Source organism: Salvelinus alpinus, chromosome 29 (genome assembly GCF_045679555.1).
Source record: "Salvelinus alpinus chromosome 29, SLU_Salpinus.1, whole genome shotgun sequence".
In the NCBI taxonomy this organism is placed as follows: Eukaryota; Metazoa; Chordata; class Actinopteri; order Salmoniformes; family Salmonidae; genus Salvelinus; species Salvelinus alpinus.
Window position 1 is genome coordinate 37,835,892 of NC_092114.1, and position 20,112 is coordinate 37,856,003.

Genomic DNA, 20,112 nt, shown 5'->3' on the forward strand with positions numbered 1-20,112 from the left:
CTTTTCAAGATTGATGGAGAGAGTGCGAGGACGTCGGCGGCCTACTGTGTCGCCTGGTTGTTCAAATTCATTTGTGGGTTGTTTTTGTGCGACTTCGAAGAGGGTATGTGGAGTTTTAAACTTTGAAAATGTAATTTGTGAGATGCTGTGTATTTCTGTAATCCAGACTTGCAAGCTAACGTTAACTTTAATAATTGTTGCTAAGCGATGCACTTTTGCTAGTAGTACTAGCTAGCTTGCTACGTTTTATGTCTCAACAATTGTTTGTTTGTATTCCTGTTCCTAATTTTAGAATCAAATGTACTGGATGAGGTCCAGTTGGATGTGCCACTGCTGCCAGTCATCCTTGATGTCCAGGATGCTGCTATCATCCTTGAGGATGTGCCAGATGTGCCGACTATCCTTGAGGTACAATTTTCAGAACGTTTTTGGTTTTATGTTTGAAAAGTATCCCAGATATTAATTCTAAAAAATCTTTGTTGTCTGCTTTAGGAGGCCACTGGTAATTGGCAGTTGATACCGATTAGGTTCAGCCCCCTGTACTGTGGGCCTGTTGTGATCAGAGTAAGAGACCCACACACACACATCACTGTTACAATGTTAGCTGTTTCTAACCTGAATGTATTGTAATGTCACCCCACTCCTGTGCAGAACAATGCCGGTCCGGTGGCTAAAGCTTGGAGAACTTTCCAGTTCATCAGCCCCATTATCACCTACATGCGTGGGGGATCCCAGGTATGTGTCTTTGTAACTACCTAGTCCTAATCTACATTGTCAGAGTCATGTGATCTTGATGGAAATATGTTACAGCGATGGCTGATGTTGTTTCTCTCCACAGCAGGTGGTGGTGAGGATGCACCATGTGAGTAGGGTTCGAGGCCTGGAGACTCAACTGGTGTGGGCCATCTCCAGGGAGACAGCCAGACTTAGTCCAGAGGGCATCCCCTACTGTGCCACCAAGGTGCAGTCCGTCACTTGGATCCTGGTAAGATGTAAATACTACTGAAATAGTATTAGATTAGGCTTTTCTTCACTTATTCCATTTGGCCTTAACATATCGTCTCTCTCTGTCAGTATGTGGCTGGCAGGGTGACCCAGTATGCTTCTCACCTCCGCCATGAGACGTCTGTGGACGTGACGCTTGGCTGCTACCAGGTAAATAAACCTTTTCCAAAATTATTGGGCATTTTTCCATTAGATATGCTCTGTTTACCAATAACGTGTGTGTGTGTGTGTGGTAAACAAGTGTGTTGTGTGTGTTTTTGGAGCAGCAGACTGACGTCTCGGTGGTGTACGCCACTCTCCACATGGGGCTGGATGGGCTGCTCACCTCCTCGGCGTGGTCGGAGGCTGCCTCCGTCTCTACGCCCACCAATCAGCAGTTCACTGAGCCAGAGCCTGAGGGCCACAACTGCTATGAGGTCAGATGTTACACACACACCTACAGTACACATACTATTGACTAGTAGCATTAAGATCCTTCCATTGACCCATTGTTTGTCATGGCATTGCATTGGTCACTGATGTTTAATGTTTGTTCTGTTGTTGTAGGGCTGGGAGGAGGACCTGCTGCCTGAGGAGAGGGAGGTTCCTCTGCTAAAGTGAGTTCCTCTAAATGTCTGTGTAGTCTGGGCTTGTCAGATGCTGAAGGATAGTGGTCACCATGCTGTTATCCCCATTGACTCTAATGGTTGACATGCTCCATTCCCTCCCTCCCACAGCCTCTACCTTACCACCAAGAGAGTGGAGGACATCGCCCTGAGGCTCGTCTCCCTGCGCCAGGCCTTCACTGTGAGTGGACCTCCTTTTTCCTTTTCTCTCTGTGTCTTCTTGTTCTGTCTGTCTCACCCTAACTCTTCCCTCTTCTCTAGACCCTGCTTGGTTCCACCCTGAGCAGGAACCATCTGTTTGTGGCGGGAAAGGTCCTAATGGGCGCACTGGTTCAGGCCCACCACATGGTAGCTCACTAACTCATTATTCATTCTAGGGAAAGAGAGCGTCCTCAGTGGGAAATGTGTTCTGTTCACTAACATCAATGCTCTTTGCTTTGTGATAGGACGAGGCCGAATTCATCCGTGCCTATAACGACTTTGTGGACTACCTGAGTGACCCCTCCAAGCAGATTGACATTGAGAGGGAGCTGGCTGAGGCAAAGGTGAGTTCATTAACTCTTTCAAGTCTCACCTTGAGTTCTTCCTCATGCATGTCTTTTATACATCACAGTAGCTGATCTATTTGAAATCATTCCTATTTTCTCCAAACGTGTTTTCTTGTCCTAGATCCATCATGTTAACCTGATAGATGTCCTCTTTGAACTGGTGATGTTCGGGATGATGACAGCTCAGAAGTCCCTGATGGTGGTAAGTAGCATCTCACTGGTACATGTTTTGATGTCTCTCTATTTGTAATTTCACTTCAATTTCTCTTCTATCCTCTGTTTCCTTTAGCACCCTGGTGGGTTCATGGAGCGTCTGTACGCTCTACTGAACTCCTTCCTGCCCGTAGCTGCCAGCATTGAGCCAAAGGCCGAGAGATACCTGCTGCTGCTCAATGTAAGATTCAAGAGTTTACTTCCCTATTCCTAGTTTACTTCCTCTTTACTTTTTCATGAATAACAGGGTTTCAATGCCGTTATACGAGGAGTAACTCTCATTGTCTCTCTGCTCTTGCTAAGCTAGTAACTCAGAGCCATTTTCTGTGTGTTGTGTGGTGTTCTCTTCAGGGCGGGCTGATGGCTCTGCTAGATGACATGTTTGGGCAGCAGCTGGCCTGGTACTTTAACCCAGTGTCTCTGGTCACTGAGCTCTCCAGCCTCCTGGAGTACCACCTGGAGAACCTCATGGCCAGCATGTAGTCCTACTGCAGAGATCTGAAACACCACACTTCTCTCTCTCTCTCTTTCTCTCTCTCAGGAATTGAGGACTTGAAGTGCTTCGTTGAACCCTGATTAGTTACCACCCATTGAATTAATGTATTCTCTTGTTTTCTCTCCCACAGGATTCTTGTGACACTTTGCCACCACACAGGGGTCTAGACACAAATGCACTACATTACTTTGCACTGAATTTTACATTTTTAAATAAAATAACTAGTAGTTCAAAAGCATTTGTCTCTGTCTTTTCATTTACTTGATTATTTCATCACTATTTCCTCTTCCTGGAGTTATGAGGCTAATATTACATTATTACATGAACAATTATGCTTTATTCTTTGCATATGGAAATGAAAAACAAAGTTTAGGTGATTTACAGGTACTACTGGCCCACACTTTATGGCTTTGAATTGTGATGTGTGATTCTGTACTATTTAAAAATATGTAGGCCTACATACACTGAGTTTACAAAACATTAAGAACACCTTCCTAATATTGAGTTGCACCCCCTGTTGTTCAGAACAGACTCAATTTGTCGAACTCTACAAGGTGTCCACAGGGATGCTGGCCCATGTTCACTCCAATGCTTCCCACAGTGGTGGACCATTCTTTATACACCTACTACCATACCCCATTCAAAGGCACTTAAATCTATTGTCTTGCCCAGTCACCCTCTGAATGGCACACATACACAATCCATGTCTCAATTGTCTCAATGCTTAAAAATTCTTCTTTAACCTGTCTCCTTCCCTTCATCTACACTGATTGAAGTGGATTGAACAAGTGACATCAGTAAGGGATCATAGCTTTCACCTGGATTTACCTGGTCAGTCTGTCATGGAAAGAGCGGCTATAGTATAAAGTCGATCACTAGAGGGCACAAATGCTTCTGTCTTGAATGTAACTTCTCACTATCTGTACTCTACATTAAGAGTCTGCCATTGTAGACTCAGGTATCTTGGGTATTTTTGTTTCAACTTGCCATATTTCCAATTAATGTCTGAGCCATTTAGCATCTTTCCAACTGAAAACAATGTTAGCGTTCATGTGGGAGAGGGTGTAGTAGTGCATACTGACCACTAGTTGGATCATAGCAGGGTTAGTGGTGTTCATGCAGGAACCCAGAGGATATAGGCATTCTCCATCACAGTAGAAGGCTTTTTATCCTTTAACTAGGCAAGTCAGTTAAGAACAAATTCTTACTTACAATGACAGCCTTCCCGGGTAACAGTGGGTTAACTGTCATGTTCAGGGGCAGAATGACAGATTTTTACCTTGCCAGCTCGGGGATTGGATCCAGCATCTTTCGATTACTGGCCCAACACTAACCACTAGGCTACCTGCCGCCCCAGATTCCCGCCCCTGTCTTCATTTAAAAAGGTATCTGTGAACAACAGAGGCACATCTGTATTCACAGTCATGTGAAATCCCTAGATTAGGGCCTAAAGAATGTATTTGAATTGACTGATTGCCTTATATGAACTTTAACTCAGTCAAATCGTTGAAATTGTTGCATGTTGCATTAATTTTTATGTTCAGTGTAGATACATACTATTTATCTGCTTATTGCCAGATTATTGCTTTTAACTGCTGGTTGCAAGGTATATCTTTTGGAACAATGGTAGTGAAGTTTATTAAAATGATGTAGAATAGATGGGCCACCACAGGTGTCACAGTCATACACAGGTCTTGACCACCATGTTTTCATGCTTCTTTAGGATCACATTGTTGTTGTCGTCGTAGAAGAGTCTAGAGATGGGACTGAGCTTGGTGGGTGCGCAGCACACTTTGGGAATCTCACCCGGCTTCAGAAGGTGAACCTGCCATGAAAAAGTTGAATCAGACTTATTCATACATACACTTTGACATAATCAATGATAATAATATCCTGTTTATAAAAGAGGGATAAATTATTATTATGCAGATCCTACAGTGCTCTCCAACCTCAGTGGGCTTTGGCTTCGCCCCCCTTGTCTGAATGTGGTCAATATGTTTTAACCCGGGTTGTCTGTGCTCCACAAGTCTTTATAGCCCACTGAGCCAAAGCCTAGACTTTCAGAAGTTCAACAACAACTTCCATGAACAAGCTAAAACATTTCAATGGGCCAATGACCTAGCTAGTGACTTTAAAAAAACATTTGGTCTTTTTGTTTTATATTATTCCAACAACATAGAATAGAATTACAATGATGACCAGGAATTTTATAGGATTCTAATGTTAACCATAGAGTTCCAAACTCATTTCTATGACAACACAGTGTTTAAAATTGTAAACAGCAATTTTCTAAAATATGTGTTGCCAAGAGACATCTGACGTTCTCGGCGTTCTATTTATTGAACGTTTTCTGTTCGAAAACAAGAACAACTTCAATTTGCTGTTTAACAACAACAAACTTGACTGATTTGTGAGACCTGAGATTGAAAAATCGACTGGAAAATGCCTGGGTGCTTTTCAAGATTGATGGAGAGAGTGCGAGGACGTCGGCAGCCTACTGCGTCGACAGGTTGTTTAAATTCATCTGTGGGTTGTTTTTGTTGTCTTTTTCCGTTTTGCAGGGTTCGCGATCGTCGGGAGGTGGACAGCGACAGCGACTTCGAAGAGGGTACGTGGAGTTTTAAACTTCTTATTTTACCACTTTCAACATTGAAAATGTAATTTGTGAAATGTTGTGTATTTCTGTAATACAGACTTGCAAGCTAACGTTAACTTTAATAATTGTTGCTAAGCGAAGCACTGATGGACTTTTACTTGTAGTGACGTTACTAGCTAGCTTGATATGTTTTACGTCCTGACAATTGATTGTTTGTATTCCTGTTCCTAATTTTAGAATCAAATGTACTGGATGAGGTCCAGTTGGATGTGCCACTGCTGCCAGTCATCCTTGATGTCCAGGATGCTGCTATCCTTGAGGTACAATTTTCAGAACGTTTTTGGTTTTATGTTTGAAAAGTATCCCAGATATTAATTCTAAAAATCTTTGTTGTCTGCTTTAGGAGGCCACTGGTAATTGGCAGTTGATACCGATTAGGTTCAGCCCCCTGTACTGTGGGCCTGTTGTGATCAGAGTAAGAGACCCACACACACACACACACACACACACATCACTGTTACAATGTTAGCTGTTTCTAACCTGAATGTATTGTAATGTCACCCCACTCCTGTGCAGAACAATGCCGGTCCGGTGGCTAAAGCTTGGAGAACTTTCCAGTTCATCAGCCCCATTATCACCTACATGCGTGGGGGATCCCAGGTATGTGTCTTTGTAACTACCTAGTCCTAATCTACATTGTCAGAGTCATGTGATCTTGATGGAAATATGTTACAGCGATGGCTGATGTTGTTTCTCTCCACAGCAGGTGGTGGTGAGGATGCACCATGTGAGTAGGGTTCGAGGCCTGGAGACTCAACTGGTGTGGGCCATCTCCAGGGAGACAGCCAGACTTAGTCCAGAGGGCATCCCCTACTGTGCCACCAAGGTGCAGTCCGTCACTTGGATCCTGGTAAGATGTAAATACTACTGAAATAGTATTAGATTAGGCTTTTCTTCACTTATTCCATTTGGCCTTAACATATCGTCTCTCTCTGTCAGTATGTGGCTGGCAGGGTGACCCAGTATGCTTCTCACCTCCGCCATGAGACGTCTGTGGACGTGACGCTTGGCTGCTACCAGGTAAATAAACCTTTTCCAAAATTATTGGGCATTTTTCCATTAGATATGCTCTGTTTACCAATAACGTGTGTGTGTGTGTGTGGTAAACAAGTGTGTTGTGTGTGTTTTTGGAGCAGCAGACTGACGTCTCGGTGGTGTACGCCACTCTCCACATGGGGCTGGATGGGCTGCTCACTTCCTCGGCGTGGTCGGAGGCTGCCTCCGTCTCTACGCCCACCAATCAGCAGTTCACTGAGCCAGAGCCTGAGGGCCACAACTGCTATGAGGTCAGATGTTACACACACACTTACAGTACACATACTATTGACTAGTAGCATTAAGATCCTTCCATTGACCCATTGTTTGTCATGGCATTGCATTGGTCACTGATGTTGAATGTTTGTTCTGTTGTTGTAGGGCTGGGAGGAGGACCTGCTGCCTGAGGAGAGGGAGGTTCCTCTGCTAAAGTGAGTTCCTCTAAATGTCTGTGTAGTCTGGGCTTGTCAGATGCTGAAGGATAGTGGTCACCATGCTGTTATCCCCATTGACTCTAATGGTTGACATGCTCCATTCCCTCCCTCCCACAGCCTCTACCTTACCACCAAGAGAGTGGAGGACATCGCCCTGAGGCTCGTCTCCCTGCGCCAGGCCTTCACTGTGAGTGGACCTCCTTTTTCCTTTTCTCTCTGTGTCTTCTTGTTCTGTCTGTCTCACCCTAACTCTTCCCTCTTCTCTAGACCCTGCTTGGTTCCACCCTGAGCAGGAACCATCTGTTTGTGGCGGGAAAGGTCCTAATGGGCGCACTGGTTCAGGCCCACCACATGGTAGCTCACTAACTCATTATTCATTCTAGGGAAAGAGAGCGTCCTCAGTGGGAAATGTGTTCTGTTCACTAACATCAATGCTCTTTGCTTTGTGATAGGACGAGGCCGAATTCATCCGTGCCTATAACGACTTTGTGGACTACCTGAGTGACCCCTCCAAGCAGATTGACATTGAGAGGGAGCTGGCTGAGGCAAAGGTGAGTTCATTAACTCTTTCAAGTCTCACCTTGAGTTCTTCCTCATGCATGTCTTTTATACATCACAGTAGCTGATCTATTTGAAATCATTCCTATTTTCTCCAAACGTGTTTTCTTGTCCTAGATCCATCATGTTAACCTGATAGATGTCCTCTTTGAACTGGTGATGTTCGGGATGATGACAGCTCAGAAGTCCCTGATGGTGGTAAGTAGCATCTCACTGGTACATGTTTTGATGTCTCTCTATTTGTAATTTCACTTCAATTTCTCTTCTATCCTCTGTTTCCTTTAGCACCCTGGTGGGTTCATGGAGCGTCTGTACGCTCTACTGAACTCCTTCCTGCCCGTAGCTGCCAGCATTGAGCCAAAGGCCGAGAGATACCTGCTGCTGCTCAATGTAAGATTCAAGAGTTTACTTCCCTATTCCTAGTTTACTTCCTCTTTACTTTTTCATGAATAACAGGGTTTCAATGCCGTTATACGAGGAGTAACTCTCATTGTCTCTCTGCTCTTGCTAAGCTAGTAACTCAGAGCCATTTTCTGTGTGTTGTGTGGTGTTCTCTTCAGGGCGGGCTGATGGCTCTGCTAGATGACATGTTTGGGCAGCAGCTGGCCTGGTACTTTAACCCAGTGTCTCTGGTCACTGAGCTCTCCAGCCTCCTGGAGTACCACCTGGAGAACCTCATGGCCAGCATGTAGTCCTACTGCAGAGATCTGAAACACCACACTTCTCTCTCTCTCTCTTTCTCTCTCTCAGGAATTGAGGACTTGAAGTGCTTCGTTGAACCCTGATTAGTTACCACCCATTGAATTAATGTATTCTCTTGTTTTCTCTCCCACAGGATTCTTGTGACACTTTGCCACCACACAGGGGTCTAGACACAAATGCACTACATTACTTTGCACTGAATTTTACATTTTTAAATAAAATAACTAGTAGTTCAAAAGCATTTGTCTCTGTCTTTTCATTTACTTGATTATTTCATCACTATTTCCTCTTCCTGGAGTTATGAGGCTAATATTACATTATTACATGAACAATTATGCTTTATTCTTTGCATATGGAAATGAAAAACAAAGTTTAGGTGATTTACAGGTACTACTGGCCCACACTTTATGGCTTTGAATTGTGATGTGTGATTCTGTACTATTTAAAAATATGTAGGCCTACATACACTGAGTTTACAAAACATTAAGAACACCTTCCTAATATTGAGTTGCACCCCCTGTTGTTCAGAACAGACTCAATTTGTCGAACTCTACAAGGTGTCCACAGGGATGCTGGCCCATGTTCACTCCAATGCTTCCCACAGTGGTGGACCATTCTTTATACACCTACTACCATACCCCATTCAAAGGCACTTAAATCTATTGTCTTGCCCAGTCACCCTCTGAATGGCACACATACACAATCCATGTCTCAATTGTCTCAATGCTTAAAAATTCTTCTTTAACCTGTCTCCTTCCCTTCATCTACACTGATTGAAGTGGATTGAACAAGTGACATCAGTAAGGGATCATAGCTTTCACCTGGATTTACCTGGTCAGTCTGTCATGGAAAGAGCGGCTATAGTATAAAGTCGATCACTAGAGGGCACAAATGCTTCTGTCTTGAATGTAACTTCTCACTATCTGTACTCTACATTAAGAGTCTGCCATTGTAGACTCAGGTATCTTGGGTATTTTTGTTTCAACTTGCCATATTTCCAATTAATGTCTGAGCCATTTAGCATCTTTCCAACTGAAAACAATGTTAGCGTTCATGTGGGAGAGGGTGTAGTAGTGCATACTGACCACTAGTTGGATCATAGCAGGGTTAGTGGTGTTCATGCAGGAACCCAGAGGATATAGGCATTCTCCATCACAGTAGAAGGCTTTTTATCCTTTAACTAGGCAAGTCAGTTAAGAACAAATTCTTACTTACAATGACAGCCTTCCCGGGTAACAGTGGGTTAACTGTCATGTTCAGGGGCAGAATGACAGATTTTTACCTTGCCAGCTCGGGGATTGGATCCAGCATCTTTCGATTACTGGCCCAACACTAACCACTAGGCTACCTGCCGCCCCAGATTCCCGCCCCTGTCTTCATTTAAAAAGGTATCTGTGAACAACAGAGGCACATCTGTATTCACAGTCATGTGAAATCCCTAGATTAGGGCCTAAAGAATGTATTTGAATTGACTGATTGCCTTATATGAACTTTAACTCAGTCAAATCGTTGAAATTGTTGCATGTTGCATTAATTTTTATGTTCAGTGTAGATACATACTATTTATCTGCTTATTGCCAGATTATTGCTTTTAACTGCTGGTTGCAAGGTATATCTTTTGGAACAATGGTAGTGAAGTTTATTAAAATGATGTAGAATAGATGGGCCACCACAGGTGTCACAGTCATACACAGGTCTTGACCAATTATTATTATGCAGATCCTACAGTGCTCTCCAACCTCAGTGGGCTTTGGCTTCGCCCCCCTTGTCTGAATTTATCGCCCTCCAGGTTCCCTTGGAGAGTTCATCAATGAGCTTGACGCCCTGATAAGTTCCTTTCCTGAGGATGGCTCACCTCTCACAGTTCTGGGTGACTTTAACCTCCCCACGTCTACCTTTGACTCATTCCTCTCTGCCTCCTTCTTTCCACTCCTCTCCTCTTTTGACCTCACCCTCTCACCTTCCCCCCCTACTCACAAGGCAGGCAATACGCTTGACCTCATCTTTACTAGATGCTGTTCTTCCACTAATCTCATTGCAACTCCCCTCCAAGTCTCCGACCACTACCTTGTATCCTTTTCCCTCTCGCTCTCATCCAACACTTCCCACACTGCCCCTACTCGGATGGTATCGCGTCGTCCCAACCTTCGCTCTCTCTCCCCCGCTACTCTCTCCTCTTCCATCCTATCATCTCTTCCCTCTGATCAAACCTTCTCCAACCTATCTCCTGATTCTGCCTCCTCAACCCTCCTCTCCTCCCTTTCTGCATCCTTTGACTCTCTATGTCCCCTATCCTCCAGGCCGGCTCGGTCCTCCCCTCCTGCTCCGTGGCTCGACGACTCATTGCGAGCTCACAGAACAGGGCTCCGGGCAGCCGAGCGGAAATGGAGGAAAACTCGCCTCCCTGCGGACCTGGCATCCTTTCACTCCCTCCTCTCTACATTCTCCTCTTCTGTCTCTGCTGCTAAAGCCAATTTCTACCACTCTAAATTCCAAGCATCTGCCTCTAACCCTAGGAAGCTCTTTGCCACCTTCTCCTCCCTCCTGAATCCTCCTCCCCCTCCTCCCCCCTCCTCCCTCTCTGCTGATGACTTCGTCAACCATTTTGAAAAGAAGGTCGACGACATCCGATCCTCGTTTGCTAAGTCAAACGACACCGCTGGTTCTGCTCACACTGCCCTACCCTGTGCTTTGACCTCTTTCTCCCCTCTCTCTCCAGATGAAATCTCGCGTCTTGTGACGGCCGGCCGCCCAACAACCTGCCCGCTTGACCCTATCCCCTCCTCTCTTCTCCAGACCATTTCTGGAGACCTTCTCCCTTACCTCACCTCGCTCATCAACTCATCCTTGACCGCTGGCTACGTCCCTTCCGTCTTCAAGAGAGCGAGAGTTGCACCCCTTCTGAAAAAACCTACACTCGATCCCTCCGATGTCAACAACTACAGACCAGTATCCCTTCTTTCTTTTCTCTCCAAAACTCTTGAACGTGCCGTCCTTGGCCAGCTCTCCTGCTATCTCTCTCAGAATGACCTTCTTGATCCAAATCAGTCAGGTTTCAAGACTAGTCATTCAACTGAGACTGCTCTTCTCTGTGTCACGGAGGCGCTCCGCACTGCTAAAGCTAACTCTCTCTCCTCTGCTCTCATCCTTCTAGACCTATCGGCTGCCTTTGATACTGTGAACCATCAGATCCTCCTCTCCACCCTCTCCGAGCTGGGCATCTCCGGCGCGGCCCACGCTTGGATTGCGTCCTACCTGACAGGTCGCTCCTACCAGGTGGCGTGGCGAGAATCTGTCTCCGCACCACGTGCTCTCACCACTGGTGTCCCCCAGGGCTCTGTTCTAGGCCCTCTCCTATTCTCGCTATACACCAAGTCACTTGGCTCTGTCATATCCTCACATGGTCTCTCCTATCATTGCTATGCAGACGACACACAATTAATCTTCTCCTTTCCCCCCTCTGATAACCAGGTGGTGAATCGCATCTCTGCATGTCTGGCAGACATATCAGTGTGGATGACGGATCACCACCTCAAGCTGAACCTCGGCAAGACGGAGCTGCTCTTCCTCCCGGGGAAGGACTGCCCGTTCCATGATCTCGCCATCACGGTTGACAACTCCATTGTGTCCTCCTCCCAGAGTGCTAAGAACCTTGGCGTGATCCTGGACAACACCCTGTCGTTCTCAACTAACATCAAGGCGGTGACCCGTTCCTGTAGGTTCATGCTCTACAACATTCGCAGAGTACGACCCTGCCTCACGCAGGAAGCGGCGCAGGTCCTAATCCAGGCACTTGTCATCTCCCGTCTGGATTACTGCAACTCGCTGTTGGCTGGGCTCCCTGCCTGTGCCATTAAACCCCTACAACTCATCCAGAACGCCGCAGCCCGTCTGGTGTTCAACTTTCCCAAGTTCTCTCACGTCACCCCGCTCCTCCGCTCTCTCCACTGGCTTCCAGTTGAAGCTCGCATCCGCTACAAGACCATGGTGCTTGCCTACGGAGCTGTGAGGGGAACGGCACCTCCGTACCTTCAGGCTCTGATCAGGCCCTACACCCAAACAAGGGCACTGCGTTCATCCACCTCTGGCCTGCTCGCCTCCCTACCTCTGAGGAAGTACAGTTCCCGCTCAGCCCAGTCAAAACTGTTCGCTGCTCTGGCACCCCAATGGTGGAACAAACTCCCTCACGACGCCAGGTCAGCGGAGTCAGTCACCACCTTCCGGAGACACCTGAAACCCCACCTCTTTAAGGAATACCTAGGATAGGATAAAGTAATCCTTCTAACCCCCCCCCCCCCCTTAAAAGAGTTAGATGCACTATTGTAAAGTGGTTGTTCCACTGGATATCATAAGGTGAATGCACCAATTTGTAAGTCGCTCTGGATAAGAGCGTCTGCTAAATGACTTAAATGTAAATGTAAATGTAAATGTGGTCAATATGTTTTAACCCGGGTTGTCTGTGCTCCACAAGTCTTTATAGCCCACTGAGCCAAAGCCTAGACTTTCAGAAGTTCAACAACAACTTCCATGAACAAGCTAAAACATTTCAATGGGCCAATGACCTAGCTAGTGACTTTAAAAAAACATTTGGTCTTTTTGTTTTATATTATTCCAACAACATAGAATAGAATTACAATGATGACCAGGAATTTTATAGGATTCTAATGTTAACCATAGAGTTCCAAACTCATTTCTATGACAACACAGTGTTTAAAATTGTAAACAGCAATTTTCTAAAATATGTGTTGCCAAGAGACATCTGACGTTCTCGGCGTTCTATTTATTGAACGTTTTCTGTTCGAAAACAAGAACAACTTCAATTTGCTGTTTAACAACAACAAACTTGACTGATTTGTGAGACCTGAGATTGAAAAATCGACTGGAAAATGCCTGGGTGCTTTTCAAGATTGATGGAGAGAGTGCGAGGACGTCGGCAGCCTACTGCGTCGACAGGTTGTTTAAATTCATCTGTGGGTTGTTTTTGTTGTCTTTTTCCGTTTTGCAAGGTTTGCGATCGTCGGGAGGTGGACAGCGACAGCGACTTCGAAGAGGGTACGTGGAGTTTTAAACTTCTTATTTTACCACTTTCAACATTGAAAATGTAATTTGTGAAATGTTGTGTATTTCTGTAATACAGACTTGCAAGCTAACGTTAACTTTAATAATTGTTGCTAAGCGAAGCACTGATGGACTTTTACTTGTAGTGACGTTACTAGCTAGCTTGATATGTTTTACGTCCTGACAATTGATTGTTTGTATTCCTGTTCCTAATTTTAGAATCAAATGTACTGGATGAGGTCCAGTTGGATGTGCCACTGCTGCCAGTCATCCTTGATGTCCAGGATGCTGCTATCCTTGAGGTACAATTTTCAGAACGTTTTTGGTTTTATGTTTGAAAAGTATCCCAGATATTAATTCTAAAAATCTTTGTTGTCTGCTTTAGGAGGCCACTGGTAATTGGCAGTTGATACATTTTACATTTACATTTACATTTAAGTCATTTAGCAGACGCTCTTATCCAGAGCGACTTACAAATTGGTGCATTCACCTTATGATATCCAGTGGAACAACCACTTTACAATAGTGCATCTAACTCTTTTAAGGGGGGGGGGGGTTAGAAGGATTACTTTATCCTATCCTAGGTATTCCTTAAAGAGGTGGGGTTTCAGGTGTCTCCGGAAGGTGGTGATTGACTCCGCTGACCTGGCGTCGTGAGGGAGTTTGTTCCACCATTGGGGTGCCAGAGCAGCGAACAGTTTTGACTGGGCTGAGCGGGAACTGTACTTCCTCAGAGGTAGGGAGGCGAGCAGGCCAGAGGTGGATGAACGCAGTGCCCTTGTTTGGGTGTAGGGCCTGATCAGAGCCTGAAGGTACGGAGGTGCCGTTCCCCTCACAGCTCCGTAGGCAAGCACTATGGTCTTGTAGCGGATGCGAGCTTCAACTGGAAGCCAGTGGAGAGAGCGGAGGAGCGGGGTGACGTGAGAGAACTTGGGAAAGTTGAACACCAGACGGGCTGCGGCGTTCTGGATGAGTTGTAGGGGTTTAATGGCACAGGCAGGGAGCCCAGCCAACAGCGAGTTGCAGTAATCCAGACGGGAGATGACAAGTGCCTGGATTAGGACCTGCGCCGCTTCCTGCGTGAGGCAGGGTCGTACTCTGCGAATGTTGTAGAGCATGAACCTACTGGAACGGGTCACCGCCTTGATATTAGTTGAGAACGACAGGGTGTTGTCCAGGATCACGCCAAGGTTCTTAGCACTCTGGGAGGAGGACACAATGGAGTTGTCAACCGTGATGGCGAGATCATGGAACGGGCAGTCCTTCCCCGGGAGGAAGAGCAGCTCCGTCTTGCCGAGGTTCAGCTTGAGGTGGTGATCCGTCATCCACACTGATATGTCTGCCAGACATGCAGAGATGCGATTCACCACCTGGTTATCAGAGGGGGGAAAGGAGAAGATTAATTGTGTGTCGTCTGCATAGCAATGATAGGAGAGACCATGTGAGGATATGACAGAGCCAAGTGACTTGGTGTATAGCGAGAATAGGAGAGGGCCTAGAACAGAGCCCTGGGGGACACCAGTGGTGAGAGCACGTGGTGCGGAGACAGATTCTCGCCACGCCACCTGGTAGGAGCGACCTGTCAGGTAGGACGCAATCCAAGCGTGGGCCGCGCCGGAGATGCCCAGCTCGGAGAGGGTGGAGAGGAGGATCTGATGGTTCACAGTATCAAAGGCAGCCGATAGGTCTAGAAGGATGAGAGCAGAGGAGAGAGAGTTAGCTTTAGCAGTGCGGAGCGCCTCCGTGACACAGAGAAGAGCAGTCTCAGTTGAATGACTAGTCTTGAAACCTGACTGATTTGGATCAAGAAGGTCATTCTGAGAGAGATAGCAGGAGAGCTGGCCAAGGACGGCACGTTCAAGAGTTTTGGAGAGAAAAGAAAGAAGGGATACTGGTCTGTAGTTGTTGACATCGGAGGGATCGAGTGTAGGTTTTTTCAGAAAGGGTGCAACTCTCGCTCTCTTGAAGACGGAAGGGACGTAGCCAGCGGTCAAGGATGAGTTGATGAGCGAGGTGAGGTAAGGGAGAAGGTCTCCGGAAATGGTCTGGAGAAGAGAGGAGGGGATAGGGTCAAGCGGGCAGGTTGTTGGGCGGCCGGCCGTCACAAGACGCGAGATTTCATCTGGAGAGAGAGGGGAGAAAGAGGTCAAAGCACAGGGTAGGGCAGTGTGAGCAGAACCAGCGGTGTCGTTTGACTTAGCAAACGAGGATCGGATGTCGTCGACCTTCTTTTCAAAATGGTTGACGAAGTCATCAGCAGAGAGGGAGGAGGGGGGAGGAGGGGGAGGAGGATTCAGGAGGGAGGAGAAGGTGGCAAAGAGCTTCCTAGGGTTAGAGGCAGATGCTTGGAATTTAGAGTGGTAGAAATTGGCTTTAGCAGCAGAGACAGAAGAGGAGAATGTAGAGAGGAGGGAGTGAAAGGATGCCAGGTCCGCAGGGAGGCGAGTTTTCCTCCATTTCCGCTCGGCTGCCCGGAGCCCTGTTCTGTGATACCGATTAGGTTCAGCCCCCTGTACTGTGGGCCTGTTGTGATCAGAGTAAGAGACCCACACACACACACACACACACACATCACTGTTACAATGTTAGCTGTTTCTAACCTGAATGTATTGTAATGTCACCCCACTCCTGTGCAGAACAATGCCGGTCCGGTGGCTAAAGCTTGGAGAACTTTCCAGTTCATCAGCCCCATTATCACCTACATGCGTGGGGGATCCCAGGTATGTGTCTTTGTAACTACCTAGTCCTAATCTACATTGTCAGAGTCATGTGATCTTGATGGAAATATGTTACAGCGATGGCTGATGTTGTTTCTCTCCACAGCAGGTGGTGGTGAGGATGCACCATGTGAGTAGGGTTCGAGGCCTGGAGACTCAACTGGTGTGGGCCATCTCCAGGGAGACAGCCAGACTTAGTCCAGAGGGCATCCCCTACTGTGCCACCAAGGTGCAGTCCGTCACTTGGATCCTGGTAAGATGTAAATACTACTGAAATAGTATTAGATTAGGCTTTTCTTCACTTATTCCATTTGGCCTTAACATATCGTCTCTCTCTGTCAGTATGTGGCTGGCAGGGTGACCCAGTATCCTTCTCACCTCCGCCATGAGACGTCTGTGGACGTGACGCTTGGCTGCTACCAGGTAAATAAACCTTTTCCAAAATTATTGGGCATTTTTCCATTAGATATGCTCTGTTTACCAATAACGTGTGTGTGTGTGTGTGGTAAACAAGTGTGTTGTGTGTGTTTTTGGAGCAGCAAACTGACGTCTCGGTGGTGTACGCCACTCTCCACATGGGGCTGGATGGGCTGCTCACCTCCTCGGCGTGGTCGGAGGCTGCCTCCGTCTCTACGCCCACCAATCAGCAGTTCACTGAGCCAGAGCCTGAGGGCCACAACTGCTATGAGGTCAGATGTTACACACACACCTACAGTACACATACTATTGACTAGTAGCATTAAGATCCTTCCATTGACCCATTGTTTGTCATGGCATTGCATTGGTCACTGATGTTGAATGTTTGTTCTGTTGTTGTAGGGCTGGGAGGAGGACCTGCTGCCTGAGGAGAGGGAGGTTCCTCTGCTAAAGTGAGTTCCTCTAAATGTCTGTGTAGTCTGGGCTTGTCAGATGCTGAAGGATAGTGGTCACCATGCTGTTATCCCCATTGACTCTAATGGTTGACATGCTCCATTCCCTCCCTCCCACAGCCTCTACCTTACCACCAAGAGAGTGGAGGACATCGCCCTGAGGCTCGTCTCCCTGCGCCAGGCCTTCACTGTGAGTGGACCTCCTTTTTCCTTTTCTCTCTGTGTCTTCTTGTTCTGTCTGTCTCACCCTAACTCTTCCCTCTTCTCTAGACCCTGCTTGGTTCCACCCTGAGCAGGAACCATCTGTTTGTGGCGGGAAAGGTCCTAATGGGCGCACTGGTTCAGGCCCACCACATGGTAGCTCACTAACTCATTATTCATTCTAGGGAAAGAGAGCGTCCTCAGTGGGAAATGTGTTCTGTTCACTAACATCAATGCTCTTTGCTTTGTGATAGGACGAGGCCGAATTCATCCGTGCCTATAACGACTTTGTGGACTACCTGAGTGACCCCTCCAAGCAGATTGACATTGAGAGGGAGCTGGCTGAGGCAAAGGTGAGTTCATTAACTCTTTCAAGTCTCACCTTGAGTTCTTCCTCATGCATGTCTTTTATACATCACAGTAGCTGATCTATTTGAAATCATTCCTATTTTCTCCAAACGTGTTTTCTTGTCCTAGATCCATCATGTTAACCTGATAGATGTCCTCTTTGAACTGGTGATGTTCGGGATGATGACAGCTCAGAAGTCCCTGATGGTGGTAAGTAGCATCTCACTGGTACATGTTTTGATGTCTCTCTATTTGTAATTTCACTTCAATTTCTCTTCTATCCTCTGTTTCCTTTAGCACCCTGGTGGGTTCATGGAGCGTCTGTACGCTCTACTGAACTCCTTCCTGCCCGTAGCTGCCAGCATTGAGCCAAAGGCCGAGAGATACCTGCTGCTGCTCAATGTAAGATTCAAGAGTTTACTTCCCTATTCCTAGTTTACTTCCTCTTTACTTTTTCATGAATAACAGGGTTTCAATGCCGTTATACGAGGAGTAACTCTCATTGTCTCTCTGCTCTTGCTAAGCTAGTAACTCAGAGCCATTTTCTGTGTGTTGTGTGGTGTTCTCTTCAGGGCGGGCTGATGGCTCTGCTAGATGACATGTTTGGGCAGCAGCTGGCCTGGTACTTTAACCCAGTGTCTCTGGTCACTGAGCTCTCCAGCCTCCTGGAGTACCACCTGGAGAACCTCATGGCCAGCATGTAGTCCTACTGCAGAGATCTGAAACACCACACTTCTCTCTCTCTCTTTCTCTCTCTCAGGAATTGAGGACTTGAAGTGCTTCGTTGAACCCTGATTAGTTACCACCCATTGAATTAATGTATTGTCTTGTTTTCTCTCCCACAGGATTCTTGTGACACTTTGCTACCACACAGGGGTCTAGACACAAATGCACTACATTACTTTGCACTGAATTTTACATTTTTAAATAAAATAACTAGTAGTTCAAAAGCATTTGTCTCTGTCTTTTCATTTACTTGATTATTTCATCACTATTTCCTCTTCCTGGAGTTATGAGGCTAATATTACATTATTACATGAACAATTATGCTTTATTCTTTGCATATGGAAATGAAAAACAAAGTTTAGGTGATTTACAGGTACTACTGGCCCACACTTTATGGCTTTGAATTGTGATGTGTGATTCTGTACTATTTAAAAATATGTAGGCCTACATACACTGAGTTTACAAAACATTAAGAACACCTTCCTAATATTGAGTTGCACCCCCTGTTGTTCAGAACAGACTCAATTTGTCGGGACATGAACTCTACAAGGTGTCCACAGGGATGCTGGCCCATGTTCACTCCAATGCTTCCCACAGTGGTGGACCATTCTTTATACACCTACTACCATACCCCATTCAAAGGCACTTAAATATATTGTCTTGCCCAGTCACCCTCTGAATGGCACACATACACAATCCATGTCTCAATTGTCTCAATGCTTAAAAATTCTTCTTTAACCTGTCTCCTTCCCTTCATCTACACTGATTGAAGTGGATTGAACAAGTGACATCAGTAAGGGATCATAGCTTTCACCTGGATTTACCTGGTCAGTCTGTCATGGAAAGAGCGGCTATAGTATAAAGTTGATCACTAGAGGGCACAAATGCTTCTGTCTTGAATGTAACTTCTCACTATCTGTACTCTACATTAAGAGTCTGCCATTGTAGACTCAGGTATCTTGGGTATTTTTGTTTCAACTTGCCATATTTCCAATTAATGTCTGAGCCATTTAGCATCTTTCCAACTGAAAACAATGTTAGCGTTCATGTGGGAGAGGGTGTAGTAGTGCATACTGACCACTAGTTGGATCATAGCAGGGTTAGTGGTGTTCATGCAGGAACCCAGAGGATATAGGCATTCTCCATCACAGTAGAAGGCTTTTTATCCTTTAACTAGGCAAGTCAGTTAAGAACAAATTCTTACTTACAATGACAGCCTTCCCGGGTAACAGTGGGTTAACTGTCATGTTCAGGGGCAGAATGACAGATTTTTACCTTGCCAGCTCGGGGATTGGATCCAGCATCTTTCGATTACTGGCCCAACACTAACCACTAGGCTACCTGCCGCCCCAGATTCCCGCCCCTGTCTTCATTTAAAAAGGTATCTGTGAACAACAGAGGCACATCTGTATTCACAGTCATGTGAAATCCCTAGATTAGGGCCTAAAGAATGTATTTGAATTGACTGATTGCCTTATATGAACTTTAACTCAGTCAAATCGTTGAAATTGTTGCATGTTGCATTAATTTTTATGTTCAGTGTAGATACATACTATTTATCTGCTTATTGCCAGATTATTGCTTTTAACTGCTGGTTGCAAGGTATATCTTTTGGAACAATGGTAGTGAAGTTTATTAAAATGATGTAGAATAGATGGGCCACCACAGGTGTCACAGTCATACACAGGTCTTGACCACCATGTTTTCATGCTTCTTTAGGATCACATTGTTGTTGTCGTCGTAGAAGAGTCTAGAGATGGGACTGAGCTTGGTGGGTGCGCAGCACACTTTGGGAATCTCACCCGGCTTCAGAAGGTGAACCTGCCATGAAAAAGTTAAATCAGACTTATTCATACATACACTTTGACATAATCAATGATAATAATATCCTGTTTATAAAAGAGGTATAAATTATTATTATGCAGATCCTACAGTGCTCTC

The 20,112-nt window shown here is 45.9% G+C and overlaps 3 protein-coding genes and 3 long non-coding RNA genes across 9 annotated transcripts in view; 4 read left to right on the forward strand and 2 right to left on the reverse strand.

Moving 5' to 3' along the window:
• Positions 1 to 305: 305 nt before the first annotated feature.
• On the forward strand, positions 306 to 3,097 carry LOC139558670 (uncharacterized). Of its 2 annotated transcripts, XM_071373965.1 has the most exons (11): positions 307 to 564; positions 652 to 735; positions 839 to 985; positions 1,075 to 1,155; positions 1,272 to 1,421; positions 1,552 to 1,601; positions 1,722 to 1,791; positions 1,872 to 1,958; positions 2,057 to 2,155; positions 2,280 to 2,360; positions 2,448 to 3,097. In XM_071373965.1, exons 2-11 carry the CDS (start codon positions 718 to 720, stop codon positions 2,583 to 2,585), a joined length of 921 nt encoding a protein of 306 aa, XP_071230066.1. In that variant the 5' UTR covers positions 307 to 564; positions 652 to 717; the 3' UTR covers positions 2,586 to 3,097. The 2 variants fall into 2 exon arrangements, with proteins under 2 accessions (XP_071230067.1, XP_071230066.1); XM_071373966.1 differs by lacking the exon at positions 1,872 to 1,958 and having other exon boundaries at positions 306 to 564.
• A 1,379-nt stretch (positions 3,098 to 4,476) lies between these two features.
• LOC139558671 (uncharacterized) lies at positions 4,477 to 9,950 on the reverse strand. The gene is made up of 2 exons (XR_011671617.1): positions 9,338 to 9,950; positions 4,477 to 4,692 (listed from the first exon to the last, which is right to left on the reverse strand). It is a non-coding gene; the product is annotated as an uncharacterized lncRNA (long non-coding RNA).
• Positions 4,960 to 8,493, forward strand: LOC139558669 (uncharacterized). Its single transcript, XM_071373964.1, has 13 exons — positions 4,960 to 5,475; positions 5,701 to 5,783; positions 5,867 to 5,938; positions 6,040 to 6,123; positions 6,227 to 6,373; positions 6,463 to 6,543; positions 6,660 to 6,809; positions 6,940 to 6,989; positions 7,110 to 7,179; positions 7,260 to 7,346; positions 7,445 to 7,543; positions 7,668 to 7,748; positions 7,836 to 8,493. Exons 1-13 carry the CDS (start codon positions 5,310 to 5,312, stop codon positions 7,971 to 7,973), a joined length of 1,308 nt encoding a protein of 435 aa, XP_071230065.1. The 5' UTR covers positions 4,960 to 5,309; the 3' UTR covers positions 7,974 to 8,493.
• Positions 9,951 to 15,797: 5,847 nt separating the features above from the next.
• LOC139559154 (uncharacterized) lies at positions 15,798 to 16,430 on the forward strand. Its single transcript, XR_011671700.1, has 4 exons — positions 15,798 to 15,847; positions 15,947 to 16,030; positions 16,134 to 16,280; positions 16,370 to 16,430. It is a non-coding gene; the product is annotated as an uncharacterized lncRNA (long non-coding RNA).
• A 151-nt stretch (positions 16,431 to 16,581) lies between these two features.
• LOC139558673 (uncharacterized) lies at positions 16,582 to 18,433 on the forward strand. 2 transcript variants are annotated; one of them, XM_071373971.1, is made up of 7 exons: positions 16,582 to 16,716; positions 16,847 to 16,896; positions 17,017 to 17,086; positions 17,167 to 17,253; positions 17,352 to 17,450; positions 17,575 to 17,655; positions 17,743 to 18,430. In XM_071373971.1, exons 1-7 carry the CDS (start codon positions 16,603 to 16,605, stop codon positions 17,878 to 17,880), a joined length of 639 nt encoding a protein of 212 aa, XP_071230072.1. In that variant the 5' UTR covers positions 16,582 to 16,602; the 3' UTR covers positions 17,881 to 18,430. The 2 variants fall into 2 exon arrangements, with proteins under 2 accessions (XP_071230072.1, XP_071230073.1); XM_071373972.1 differs by lacking the exon at positions 17,167 to 17,253 and having other exon boundaries at positions 17,743 to 18,433.
• Positions 18,434 to 19,778: 1,345 nt separating this feature from the next.
• The window catches only part of LOC139558674 (uncharacterized), a 39,086-nt gene continuing 38,752 nt past the window's right edge, over positions 19,779 to 20,112 (reverse strand). For both annotated transcript variants that reach the window (XR_011671619.1, XR_011671618.1), the window contains one exon: positions 19,779 to 19,992. This is a non-coding gene — a long non-coding RNA (uncharacterized lncRNA). The remainder of the gene's footprint in view (positions 19,993 to 20,112) is intronic.

Excerpts from the sequence above, each read along its gene's own strand:
- LOC139558669 (XM_071373964.1), top strand. The coding sequence starts at position 5,310 with ATGCCTGGGTGCTTTTCAAGATTGATGGAGAGAGTGCGAGGACGTCGG. Across the intron at positions 6,544-6,659 it reads TGACGCTTGGCTGCTACCAG|CAGACTGACGTCTCGGTGGT; the intron begins GTAAATAAACCT and ends TTTTTGGAGCAG. Across the intron at positions 6,990-7,109 it reads AGGGAGGTTCCTCTGCTAAA|CCTCTACCTTACCACCAAGA; the intron begins GTGAGTTCCTCT and ends TCCCTCCCACAG.
- LOC139558673 (XM_071373971.1), top strand. The coding sequence starts at position 16,603 with ATGGGGCTGGATGGGCTGCTCACCTCCTCGGCGTGGTCGGAGGCTGCC. Across the intron at positions 17,087-17,166 it reads CCCTGCGCCAGGCCTTCACT|ACCCTGCTTGGTTCCACCCT; the intron begins GTGAGTGGACCT and ends CCTCTTCTCTAG. Across the intron at positions 17,254-17,351 it reads TGGTTCAGGCCCACCACATG|GACGAGGCCGAATTCATCCG; the intron begins GTAGCTCACTAA and ends GCTTTGTGATAG.
- LOC139558670 (XM_071373965.1), top strand. Across the intron at positions 1,156-1,271 it reads TGACGCTTGGCTGCTACCAG|CAGACTGACGTCTCGGTGGT; the intron begins GTAAATAAACCT and ends TTTTTGGAGCAG. Across the intron at positions 2,156-2,279 it reads GGGAGCTGGCTGAGGCAAAG|ATCCATCATGTTAACCTGAT; the intron begins GTGAGTTCATTA and ends TTCTTGTCCTAG.